The 13,347-nt window shown below is 34.3% G+C and overlaps 1 protein-coding gene across 4 annotated transcripts in view; it reads left to right on the top strand.

Moving 5' to 3' along the window:
* The window catches only part of slgA (proline dehydrogenase slgA), a 67,362-nt gene extending 56,640 nt beyond the window's left edge, over positions 1-10,722 (top strand). For 2 of the 4 annotated variants that reach the window (XM_023174642.2, XM_023174644.2), the window contains 4 exons: positions 730-972; positions 2,139-2,424; positions 5,111-5,319; positions 9,635-10,722. In XM_023174642.2, coding sequence (XP_023030410.2) covers positions 730-972; positions 2,139-2,424; positions 5,111-5,316 — 735 coding nt within the window. In that variant the 3' untranslated portion in view covers positions 5,317-5,319; positions 9,635-10,722. Of the gene's footprint in view, positions 1-729; positions 973-2,138; positions 2,425-5,110; positions 5,320-7,022; positions 7,177-9,634 lie in introns of those variants that run through there. The other 2 variants (XM_023174643.2, XM_074178427.1) reach the window with 2 other exon arrangements.
* The last annotated feature ends 2,625 nt before the right edge of the window (positions 10,723-13,347 follow it).

Here is a 13,347-nt window from a genome sequence, read left to right as displayed (position 1 = left end):
ATGCAATAAGTTTATATCACACCATCGTATAAAGTTAGATAAGTAATAATTCAATATCAGATGAGTCGTGAATAACTTTGTACAGCTTCAGAGCATCAGCAAACAAAAGAAATTCACTATAGAGAATAACATTATTCAAGTAATTTACAAATAGGTTGAAAATTAATGGTCCTAAATGTGATCCCTGCGGTACACCAGATGGAACCAGATGCGGTACACCAGATGGAAACATTTCAGAATGTTTTCCTAAGTAGAATCAACCTGGTGTCTATTTTTGAAGGCATTCATTATGAAGTTTTGATAAATGAGTAGATGTGTACTGGTAGATCTACGACAGTTGAATCCATGTTGCTGATTTATGATTATATAATAATAATAATAATAAATCGGCTTTTATTTTTCTCTATTTTGTACAGTCTGTATGATTAGAAGTAGGATTGTTTTTTTCTGTATGCAACATGTCTGATGTCATTCATTATGAAGTGTTGATAAATGAGTAGATGTATACTGGTAGATCTACGACAGTTGAATCCATGTTGCTGATTTATGATTATATAATAATAATATGATTATATAATAATAATAAATCGGCTTTTATTTTTCTCAATTTTGTACAGTCTGTATGATTTAGAAGTATGATTGTTTTTTTCTGTATGCAACATGTCTAATGTCATTCGTATGATCTTGAAAGCGAATAAAAAATATTATTTTCATTATCATCCATTCCAGGCCGCACAAGATATGGACGTCCGCATCATGGTAGACGCCGAGCAGACATATTTCCAACCAGCCATTACACGAATCACTCTCGAATTCATGAGGAAATACAACAAGGATAAGGCCATCGTTTTCAATACCTATCAGTGTTATCTGAGGAACGCCTTGTCTGAAGTTGCTACCGATTTGGAACAGGCGAAACGACAGAACTTCTATTTTGGTGCTAAACTTGTTCGAGGAGCATATCTTGAGCAGGTAAATCTTTTTATTTGATATTTTACAGGGAAATAGACAAAGTATTTGGTGTATGAGATCCGCGCAAACCTGAAATGAATTGATGATCATCGCTCAAAACGATCTTGCAACTATGTGGATTGTTCAAAAAATAAGTTGACTCAAATTTCGCGGGCTACTAATCCGGTCAATCTAGACATTGGAAGATACATACATCTACAACAAGCTACAAACGCGTGTAATTGTTCAAAACATAGTTAAAAATGATATTTTAAAATTCCGAATGATTGCCATGCCTGGAAAAAAAATTATTCGAGGTCAAATGTCAAAAATCTGGAAAAAAAATTGTTTCTTCGCGATTTTCAGGAAAACAGTAAATTTTATCATAAAATAACCTCGGATAAAAATTGTAGATCATAAAATTCTCTACAAAAATTGTATCAATACTTTTTTTTCTTAGAGCCACCGTTTCTGAGATACGACGATTCAAAAAGTTGTAAATTTTTTATGATCTACAATTTTCATATCAAGTTATTTTATGGTAAAACTTACCGTTTTCCTGAAAATTGCGAAAAATCAATTTTTTTCGAGATTTTTGACCTTTGACCTCGGATAAATTTTTTTCCAGGCATCGCAATAATTCGGAATTTTAAAATCTCATTTTTAATTATGTTTTGAACGATTACACGCATTTGCAGCTTGTTGTAAATTTATATACCTTCACTCTTATTTTTTAGTCTAATTTGACCGGACTATACATACATTCGGTTAGCGATTTTTTTAAATGTTGTTATGTTGGTCTCGAAAATATTTTCACAGCTTCAGCTGTTTAGCGTGTTTAGTTTCTTGGTGAGAGGCATCAAAGTTGGATGGGTTTTGCATGTTCTGCGATTTTTTATATCGAAAAAACTAGATCGGAGAATTTACATCAAATTCTGTGTAAAAAATGTAATTGTACGTACGTCACTGTAGGTTTTCCATTTCATGTAACTGGGTGAATCCTGATGTGCAACAAACGGTTATTATTATTGAAGACTCAGAACTTTCAATTGTAATGAAAACTGAAAGAAAAAGGAATTTTTTTGAGTGGATTACACTATAATTAAATGAAAATATAGACCATTCATAACAGTACAAAACTCTTCTGTGTCCAACTTCATTGATCTTTGAATGATATTTGTCCTTAGGAAAGAGCCCGAGCTGCTGCAATGGGCTATCCTGACCCAACGAACCCTAGTTTCGAAGCAACTTCAGAAATGTACCACAATACTCTGACCGAATGCCTGAGGAGAATCAAAGCCTTCAAAGAAAAGGGGGAGGATAAAAAAATTGCCATCATGGTAGCCTCTCACAATGAAGACACGGTCCGATTTGCCATTGAGAAGATGAAAGAGTTTGGAATCGAACCAAGCGATAAAGTGATCTGTTTTGGACAGTTGTTAGCCATGTGTGATTATATCACCTTTCCGTTAGGTAGGAATTTCATGTTTTTATGTTATTTGGGGGGGGGATGATTTCATTTTTGTCTAACCTACAAATAATTCACACCTGAAAGATGTATCTGCAACTACTCCTTCATTTGTCCCAAAAACCCACTCTATTTATATTAGAGATTGCAATATAAATAAAAAAACAATACACATAATCTAACGACAAAAATTAAGAATGGTTTTCTGAAACCATTCCAGAACTTCTCCCCTAGTATCAAAGTTGAATATTTTTCTACTGAAATTTTATAACGGACTGTATCGAATGCTCTGCAAAGATCTTAGATGAAAATATTGTTACGTTTTCCCCGTGGGTTCAATAATAATTGACTACAATGTACAATAATCAAACTCAACTGTATTTCACTGTTAATCTAACCAAACATTTTGACTAAAACTTCAAAGATTGTTCAAATGTCTATCGCCTTATTAGATCGTTCTGTACCGCACTATCCACTAAACTTGACCTCCCCGATATGTGAGTGGGTCGCGTTTATATACGGTAAACTAGTCTTTCTCAAAGTGGGCGATAACGCCCCCTTGTGGGCGTTGAAGGCCTATAGGGGGGCAATAAAGGCCACGGAGAAGATTGGGGGGCGTGGAAGCGGTTTAGGGGGGCGATGGCTAATTTAAAAATGTTTTTTTGCTTTTAACACAAACTTCACCGCTCCTTTACGCTTGACGCGTGTTTCCTCGTGTAACGCTATCTAGGGGACTAGACAGTAACTATTTTCTGTCCGATAGTTGTCAAACTGTGCAATAGATGGCGGTAAGCTTCAATGCGAAGCGAGAAGTTTCTAGTCTCCATTCTCGAAAGTACTAGGCCCGCCCGCTGCCTCATATAAAAGCGCGCGTGCCATCCAACCAATAATGTCATTCGACGATATCACGAAAATAAGTGAATTTAGTTAGCGACTAGCTAGGTAAAGTGCTGTACGTGCGGTGGTGAATACTGTGGGTGGTGTCGCTAGCAGGTTTTTAATACTCGATTCTTTACTTCGTCATTTTTGAAGACAAAATTATGTCGGAAGCAAAAAAGAAGAAATGGCAGTATAGCGCGGAATATATGAAATGTGAATTTATTGAAAATCCCACAAATCCATCTTCGCCTAAGTGCCTTCTTTGTCAAAAAACAGCTCTTCAAATGACAGATTATTCAATCAGCTTTGAGTTGCTAATGATGAAGATTTCAACCGATTGCTATTTCACACAGAAGTGCGTTGGTTATCAAAAGGCAACTGTCTGACTCGATTTTACAATCTATTTGACTATGTAATAGAGTTCTTGGAAAACAAAGACAAAGAATTGCACGACAACCTCATCACTTCAAAGAATGATATTGCGTACTTGACAGACCTGTATAAATTATTTAACGATGTCAATCTCCAACTTCAAGGTGATAACTTGAATTTGATTGAAACAAAAAAGTCATTGCTGCTTTTGTAGCCAAATTGCTCTTAAACAAGAATAATATCGGCAGACGTGAGTTCCGCAATTTCCCTAATTTGTCAGCAGTATCTTTCAACAACGACGACTTGCTTGTTTACTGCTGTCATTTGGAGAACCTACACAGTGATTTCGCAGAACGATTCCAGGACATTTTAAAATTGAAAATACCGGACTGGGTGTTGGATCCTTTTTCAAATGTCAATACAGCAAGATCACCACAGCTTGAAGAAAAACTCATAGAACTGATAATGAACGAGTAAATAAAACTCAAAAATAGATACCAAGAATTTTGGCTACAAAAGCCAATCCTGCAATTGTACCCTGCATTGTGGTCCACCGTTCAACTATTTTTGATAGCATTCCCGTCATCGTATTTGTGTGAACGTGGATTTAGTGCTGTGGCAACGTTAAATCTGTTAAAATCTGTTTATCCGTTAACCAGCTGTCGCACCCCTACGAACGACAACCCTCAGCAGTGCGAGCTAAGGATTAACGAGGTCTTACCTTTTAACGTGTGATTCCTAACACGGGTTGAACGATAGCAAGTGAAGATCGATCGTTCAGACTAGGGCTTGAACCACCGACCAACACGGCAGTTAATTCGAGTGAGTGAACAAATCACCCACGCCGAACCGCTTAGCTACCGACCGACCGTTGCTGACTAAAAAGAGAAATTGGTTGCAGATTACCGAATGCGGTGACTTACGGCTGTTTTTGAGTAAATTCGAGCCTAATATTAACAAACTTTTTAAAAATCATCAAATTCATCCTTCACATTATATTAGTTTTAAAATTCAAATTGAAATGTCTGTTTTAATAACATGAATAAAAGTTTTCCTAATATTACAAAATGGTGTTTTACATTACCCTCATCAGAAAATCTTATTTTCACATGACACACATAATTTAATTATTGAAATAATGACTGCAATTGTGATTCTTAAGATGTAATAAAGTAAAAAAAATTGGGGGGCGCTAGAAAATAATTAATTCTCGAACTGGGGGTTCGACAAAATAAGTTTGAGAACCTCTGCGTTAAACGAATTATCTCTTCGTTGATAGAGAATTCGGCAGAATTACTTCAAAACGGCGCGAAGCCTAGAATAATCGCGGCTGCACGCCATCTTGGCTACGTCACAATTGATTTATGGCTACCAGCGGCGTCCGGTGTTATTTTCTTTAGGGCATGCTTCACAACAATATAAATTTCTTTCGTTTTCAAGGTCAATCCGGTTATTCTGCATACAAATACATCCCTTATGGACCTGTGAATGAAGTTCTCCCCTACCTGTCCAGGCGAGCTCATGAAAACAAAGGGGTACTGAAGAAAATCCAGAAGGAAAAAAGTTTACTCTCCAAAGAAATTTTAAGGCGTTTGGTAACTGGTCAGATTTGGTATACTCCTAAAGGGAAATACGTTCCAGTGTAAAAAGTAAGTTCTTGCTATGCTATGTGTTTCAGACCTTAATAACAAGTTATTAGAAAGTGTCCCCTCTTTATCTTTCAAACAAAACGAAATATCAAGGTCATACAACATAGTGTTGCATCATTCGTCGCCGAGATGGCGCTACCACCTTTTTTTTAGTAAAGGGTGTCTTGTTATAACCCGTTTGATGAGTATTTCAATTCTCTATTCAACATTAAGTTTTTGATGAAATAGTATCCTTGGCAGATAAGTTGAGCAGTGACCCCAACGGCATTCCTGGCTACTTTCCAAAAAATTGTGTCTGTTCATTAACATATCCAATATATCTCCTTTTCAAATATTCTTTAGATACAGGAATCGTCCATGACCTATGGAAACATAGCTAGCTACGTTCGTCCAATTTTCAAATCAGGAAATAAACAAGACAAAAAACTACCATGGTATATGTAACCATACCTCCCTACCTAAACTTCTGGATAGCTTGATAACTGATCAGTTGAATTTCAATGTAAAGAACTTCTTCTATGAAAAAGTCTACAGTTACCCACCTATTGGTGTCTGAGCAGAATATTAAAGAGATTATGGAGGGAAAAGGTCTATACAGACTTCTCCAAGGCATTTGATCATGTGGATCACAACATATCATTACATAAGATGGGAATGTTTGGTTTCACAGACCTGTCTCTATCATGGTTTTAAAGCTTCTAGACTGGCCGATCTCAGCAGTTCAGGGTATGAAATGCTAGGTCAACTATCATTCACATAACGTCAGGAGTACCTCAAGGGTACCTTGAGTACAATTTACACATGAACATCAGCAAATGTAGTTTTGTCAGCTTTTACAAAGCGAACAGAAAATTTCACACCTCATACTCCCTAAATGGTGATCCACTAACACGTGTCACTTCAATGAAGAATCTAGGAGTCATCTTAGATGAACAATTGCGATTTGTAGATCATATAAAACCATATTTCTGTCAATACATCAAAACTGCTGGTCTTTATATTACGAAACTGCAAACTCGGTTCTCTGAGAACGGTGTATCTTGCCTCAATAGTATCCCGCTTAAAAAATGGCTCTATTATTTGGTCACCATTTCATACAGATCACTGTTTCACATTGAAAAGATGTCAACATAAATTTCCGAGATTCTGTGCTTATAAATTGAATATACACATAGACAATCATGATTATATAATTCTTTTGAGCACTCTTAACCTAGACTTGCACAAATTCATTATGGAATATTTCTGGGGTAATTTCGTTAGAAACACCTCTTATTCTAATCATAAGCTCTGGAGTAGATGGCGGTTGTGTAACGTAAACTTTAGATTTCACTAATCTTTACAAAAATCTATGGGTGTCAAATCAGATAATGCAGCGGGTCATTCTAAGATACCAATATTACCTATACATATACATTGTTTTGGATAATTGTTCCAGACCAGCTCGTCATAATAAAGAGGTACCTCATATTGCTGAAACTTGATATTAGTTGAAACTCATGTTTTTGAGGAAATACGTGATATCTGAAGTGTATGATACATACTAGATTTCTAAGTGGTGGTCCGCGGAACCCTGGGATTCCGTAGAAGGGTCACGGTGTTTTGCGCGCTCTGTCGGAGATCTGAATACCATGCGATTGTTGAAAAAGCTGTCTTTGTTCTTTTATTTGTGACGACTTAACGATGTGAGACTGAATTTTCAGCTTAAGCCTTCACAAAAAATGAATACAGAAACAGACTTGATGCAGCCTCGGATCTTCGCATCCAGCTGTCTGACATAAAGCCGGATTTTAGTACTATTATCAGAAAATATATTGAAAATTTCTATTCTTCTCAATAAATAGTTATTTGTTACAATGGATTATTTTTCATTTATAACTTTCTCTTTCTTCGGGTCGTAACACGGAAATATTCAAACTACTATATAAACACTTCGGTTATGAAAAAAAGTCTCAATGAATTCCTTACTGCTCAAAAAATCATCAAAAAAAATCAATCAGGATTCCAGGCTAAAAATAACACCCAAGATGCAATTTTTTCCTTCCTGTATGACGTATATTCAGATATAAATGCCGGAGATATAGCTGCAGCAGTATTTTGTGACCTAAAAAAGGCTTTTGACTGTGTATAACACGAAATACTTTTGCAGAAACTACATTGCTATAGCTGTGAGGGAGTTACTTTGGATTGGTTCGACTCCTATCTAACTGGGCGCAGTCAAGTCGTAAAAAGTCATGTAACTGCAAAATATATTAATATAGATTATGGAGTGCCACAAGGATCGGTTTTGGGACCCACTCTTTTTCTTGTATATATAAATGATTTACTGTGTATAAACACTTCTGGAAAAATTACCTTATTTGCAGACGACACCACCATTTTATGGCATAGTAAAACTGTTGAAGATCTGAATAATAAGATAATCAGAGACATAAATGTAATCAAGTCTTGGTGTGACTCGAATCTTCTCTCTCAATATAAAAAAAACAAATATAGTAACTTTCACATGTACTCTAGAAGATATGCCTGTAGAAAATGAGAAGATTGAAAATAAAGATTCCACAAAATGTTTGGGCCTTTATATTGACAATTGAAGAATGAAATCTCCTCAGGGTGCTGTGCAATGAGAATTATTTCAAGCCAACTTGGTACTACCACGGCTATGAATGCATATTATGCATTAATTGAATCTCAACTGAGATATGCCATTCCTTTCTGGGGGGTATGTAACTCTAGTCTGCTAGATTCAGTACTTGAACTGCAAAAGACAGCCATTAGATTTGTGTTTAAACTATGACCGCGCAATTCCTGTAGGCTGTTATTTGCAGATAAGAATATATTGACAGTTGTGGCTCTCTTTGTAATGGAAACTGCATGTCTTATATACAAACATAGGTCAAAATTTGAATATATTTCTTTGTGTCATAGCACTCGCCACAAATCTAAAAATAATTTTAAATTACCATTGCCTTCTTCATCCCTAGTAAAGGACTCCATTTTCTATAACGGTGTTAAAATTTATAACCACTTACCGTCTCATTTTAGAAATAGCCACGATAGTATTGACAGCTTTAGAAAATACACAAAAAAACTTCTCGCGAGCAGACCCTATTATAGTTTGCAAGAATTTCACAATGACAACTTCCAGTGAAATCGTGAACTGTCATCTGTAATTTATTGCAGGTACTGTATAGGATACTCGATTAGACTGTTAAATTTTTTTTTATACAATTCAAAATTTATTGTTGTGAACCATTTCCTATAAATTTAACGACTGTTAAATTATAAGTCGTAAAATTGACAAAATGTTCAAATAACATTTTATAATTGATATTTTATTTATTTATTGACACTCATTCCATTGAATAAAATTAATAATTGATAAATGTATATGTTTATATACTGCTTTTCTTAAATTTATTTTATTAAAAATATTGTTTATATAACAATTTTATTTTATTTATATTTTACATAATTTTGTGTATTTCTGTATGTGTATATTTTACTTTGTCAACAAAACAAGAGTTTTTTCGACAATAAAGTATATTTTGATTTGATTTGATATGAACCAGCTGGGGTTTTGACAAAAATGTATGCTCAAATACGGTTCCTAGGCCGAATAAAATTGGGAACTCATGTTGAATAATTTTTTTTGTAATGATATTAATAATTTGCCTGCATATCCTTGAAACTAATATAAAGCTGCTAATTACTCTGAAAAGACTAATCTAATCACTGTTCTTGCATCTTTTTAATATATCTACTTAACTGCGCAGTTGCTTTATGTTCTGTTCTGACTAGTCTGATAAAGTTTTATATCTGTATGTACTACATGTATGAAATTTTTAATGATGATTAAATTTCTATTCTATTCTATTTCCAGTAATAAAAATATATTGGAAAAAAAAAAGGTGGTATCGTCCTCTCGGCGACGAGTGATGGAACTTCATTGTGACAAAAATTATATCTTTTTGGATGATTTTTACGACCCAGATATCTTGTTCGGTTCGAAAGTTAAGAGAGTGGGGCAGCAATTCACGTCCATATTACGTGGACTGTTCAGAAAATGAGATGAATGTTCAAATTTTGCTCAAGGACGTACCAAAAAGTGCAAATCAGAACTGTTTCGGGTGTTGAGAAAAAGCTGGTACAATTGTATTATATCTGACAGGAACTACTACTTTGAAGGGGACGAAATGAAAATTAATATGAATAGTATGAATTTTTTTTTTGAGGAAAAATGGAAATTCATCTAATTTTTTGAACATACAGCTCATTTTTTGTCAATATTCTTGTGCAATTAATTTTTTTACAGGGTTCAACTTCAACTCCGAAAATCCTTGAATTGATGCTCTTTTCCCTTTTTAGCTGGCAACATCCCCATCTGTAGATAAGTAGTAAAAAAGACGATTCCACCTGTCTGTCTACTATTTTTTTAAGTAACGTCTGCGTGAATGGTTCTCAGATGAAAGGGATACGACACGGCTGTCACTTCACACATGGCCTACTCCAGAATACTCGCTTCTTTTCTCACGAAGAATTTCATATTATAGTTTTAATTTTAAATCATTAGAAAGAAATCTGTTAGGTCAATTAAGAAACGGTTGTTGATTAAAGGCTGACGGATATAGACAATGTGAGAATTTGTAACATGTTGGTGAAGCCATCCTTTCTCAAAGTATTGTTAAGTAGTATTATTTTATCTCATTATACAACCTATTTATTTTACCTTCGCCATCGAAATATGACAAGAACAATGCAGTTCACGCAGATACGAGAAACTTAGCAAAGTATTTGAAATAGTTCAATAAATTCTGTACAGTTGTAGTTGTGAGTGAATGTTTATTCCGATGTGTTTTGAAAAATGTTTATGACTTTCCTACGGTTTTTCATGGAATCTCTTTGACAAAACGGAAATTCACATCGACAGTTTGGAAGTGACCGCCACCAATATCTAGACAAATCCCGGAAAAATATAGCAAGATCATCAAATTGATAGTTCCAATGAAGGATATTGTGGCGGTTCATTTCCAAATTCGCGATGAATATGAATTCGAGGCGGCGAGCCCAAAAACTGTGGGTCTGCAATGTAGCGATAACTAGAAGCGTACGAAAGTCCCATTTCGTTTATCTTCAATTCATTTTGAAGGATCATTTGAAATGGTGTCAGAATTCTGATGATTTTGTTTCGATTGTTAAATATTTCTTGAAAATTCTGATCAACAAAATATTTAGAGACGTGAAACGAACAGAAACATTGACTGAATTCCTGATTAACTTCAATAGCCTGTGATTTTTGAGGTTTCTGTGAAAAGAACGTGTTATGAAAAAATTTACCGCTTAGTATTTTTTTAAAATGTTTCTTTTTGGTGTGTGTGAAAAATAAATTCGGTTAAAATATGACTTCTGTTTTTAATTTGGGAAGTTAGAAGTTGGAGTCGCTAGTCAAAAAATAATTTACTGTATAAATGGTTGTGTCTTTGATATATATTCCAAAATTTATGATGTTTCGACAATAACTGCAGAAGTTGAATAAATATTATCAATAAAAAGTTTTGGTTTGATATCTGTGAAAAACACTGAAAGTGGGCAATAATTTGTCTTCTGTCCCATAATTTTGATTACACCAAAAACCCTATTGTAAAAAGTTTCCTGCTGGCGATAATCCCATAATAACTAATCATGTACATATACTCAAATAAATATAGTTTGAAAAACTAAAGAAGAACATCGAACTAAAAAGTTGAAAATAAAATTAAATAATTTTATTTTCAACTTTTTAGTTCGATGTTCTTTAAAAGCGTGTTTTTTTACTTTTTTAAACTATAATTATTTTTAATTTTGTAGTTTCGTATGCTACAAAAGCTTGTTTTTTAGTCTTTTCAAACTATATTTATTTTATCTCAACTTTGGGATCAATCAGCCGTATATTGTTTAGAAAAATGACCATTGGTATTTTACGATTCCGGAGGGGAGCCTGAAAATCAGCTACAAAGCTCAAGACAGCAAGCGCACAAAGGAGGGTTACAAATAAGGCAGCAGGCGCGCGTGTTAATTAAAAAAAATACTTTTTCCAAATGAAGAAATACATGTAAAGTGAGTTCGAATTATATCATACAGCGCCATCTACCCGCGAATAGATCAAGCAATAATGTTGATATATCAAGAAAGTTACGTACAACGCCATCTGCCCGCGAATAGATCAAGCAATAATGTCGATAATTCTGTCAAATACAGATCCCGAGCCATTGTCTAAGGATTTACCCGAGCATTCAAACGGGAATACATATGAAATGAAAAGGAGAATTACAAACAAACTGACAAACATACATACATATAGGTGAAGCTAATGAAAAAGCGTGTTGATTAAAAAAAAAGAAGAAGAAACTTGTCAAAGAAAGCAGTGGATTATTATTCCTCAGCCTCAGGGGAACATTCTCATTTTGAACAGTACATTTGAATCAATTGAAAATACTTTTCCTCACCAGAACAAATACGCTGTCTCTCGACTAAAACTGGCATCTCCTGATGATGCTAATTTGGTTTATAAAATGCGCATCGAGAGACAGCATTTTTGTTCTGGTTGGTGAATAGAAGATGCAGTATCATTACTCGAAGCTGACAGCTGACAATTGAATGATTGAATGCCAGTCAATACGTTATAGTCTTAGTAGCTGAGGCCATTACATGATGAAAGAGAAGATGAATAATTATTATCATAAACTATCAGTGCGTTCCACTAAGCACTCACAACGACCACGGTTTTTGCCGTTCCACTTGGTTCTGGGCGTCACAATCATTAACTCAAGTGGAATGGATTTTGGAGCGTTTTGAGCGTTCATTTAAATAATACACATGGCGCGTTTAAAAAAACAAAACAAAAAGTTGATGAGGTTATGTTACAATTTGTAAGTGGTGTCAATAAGTTCTATTAATTGTTGTTGTTAACATGATTTATTGAACAAAAATTATGTATATACTTTAATTTTAGAAGAGTATTTAACTAATTTATGTTCGTATATAATAAAAATGCCTTTTACGGCGACAGTTGGAAATTTGTTGGTGCGTCGAAATAATGTTCCACAAAGTACTAGTTCGTCCAGCTCAGATGAAGAATGGAATACAATTTTACAAAAATATAATCGTGAAAAACGAAAACTTTGACCACGTATTATTGATTACGATAATGTAATTACTCGTTATTCAGATGAAGAATTTAAAAGTCATTTCAGGTAAATTATTTTTTGTCACTTGATGCACTATAGATTTTGAAAATTTTACTCATGGAATTCTTTATTGATCTCTTTAGACTTTTAAGATGTACATTGAATTATTTACATGAGCTGATACAAGAAGATTTAGTCCGACGTGTTCCCGGATGTCCTACAATTCCTTCCCGTCATCAATTGATGATAGCTCTTTTTTAAAGTAGAATATCTAGGTACGTATGAATCATTTCAACTTGATATAGGCGCTGTTGCCAATATGTGAATTGGAAACAAATCCCTTTAAAAATTAAAATCCAACATTTGAAACATCAATTTGAATACTTTTCGAAGGGTATTTGAAAAACTCAACTTTATTTTGTTCAAACTTGCATTTGCTGTAATAACCCAAATTGAGGAACACTCCCCATATGTCATACTCAATCATTGAACTGACGGTTCATTTTAAGAAACATAGTTTCTAATGAAAAAAAAATCGGGGACTCAAGTGTACCCACTAGAAACTTGTAATGTGTCGAATAAACTGATATTTTCAAAAGTTGATCACAATAACAAAATTATGGTGTATTCAAATCACTGACAATGGGGTAAAATAACAAAAATAGAAAATATTTTTGAAATCCTTTCTTGGGTTGCTTCTTGTTATGAAATGAAAAAAATGAAACCTTCATAAATCTTATTTTGAAATATTACTGATAATGCAGTCAGGTGATGTTTTCCAGGAGATTTCGATCTGTTTTTTCTGAATTTCAATTTTGCCATCACTTATCTTTGCCACTCGTTCCACCATAATTCATATATT

This window comes from Leptinotarsa decemlineata, unplaced genomic scaffold (genome assembly GCF_025532065.1).
Source record: "Leptinotarsa decemlineata unplaced genomic scaffold, Ldec_3_MD MMD2_P_RNA_scaffold_1, whole genome shotgun sequence".
NCBI lineage: Eukaryota > Metazoa > Arthropoda > Insecta > Coleoptera > Chrysomelidae > Leptinotarsa > Leptinotarsa decemlineata.
This window is presented reverse-complemented; position numbering and strand designations above follow the sequence as displayed.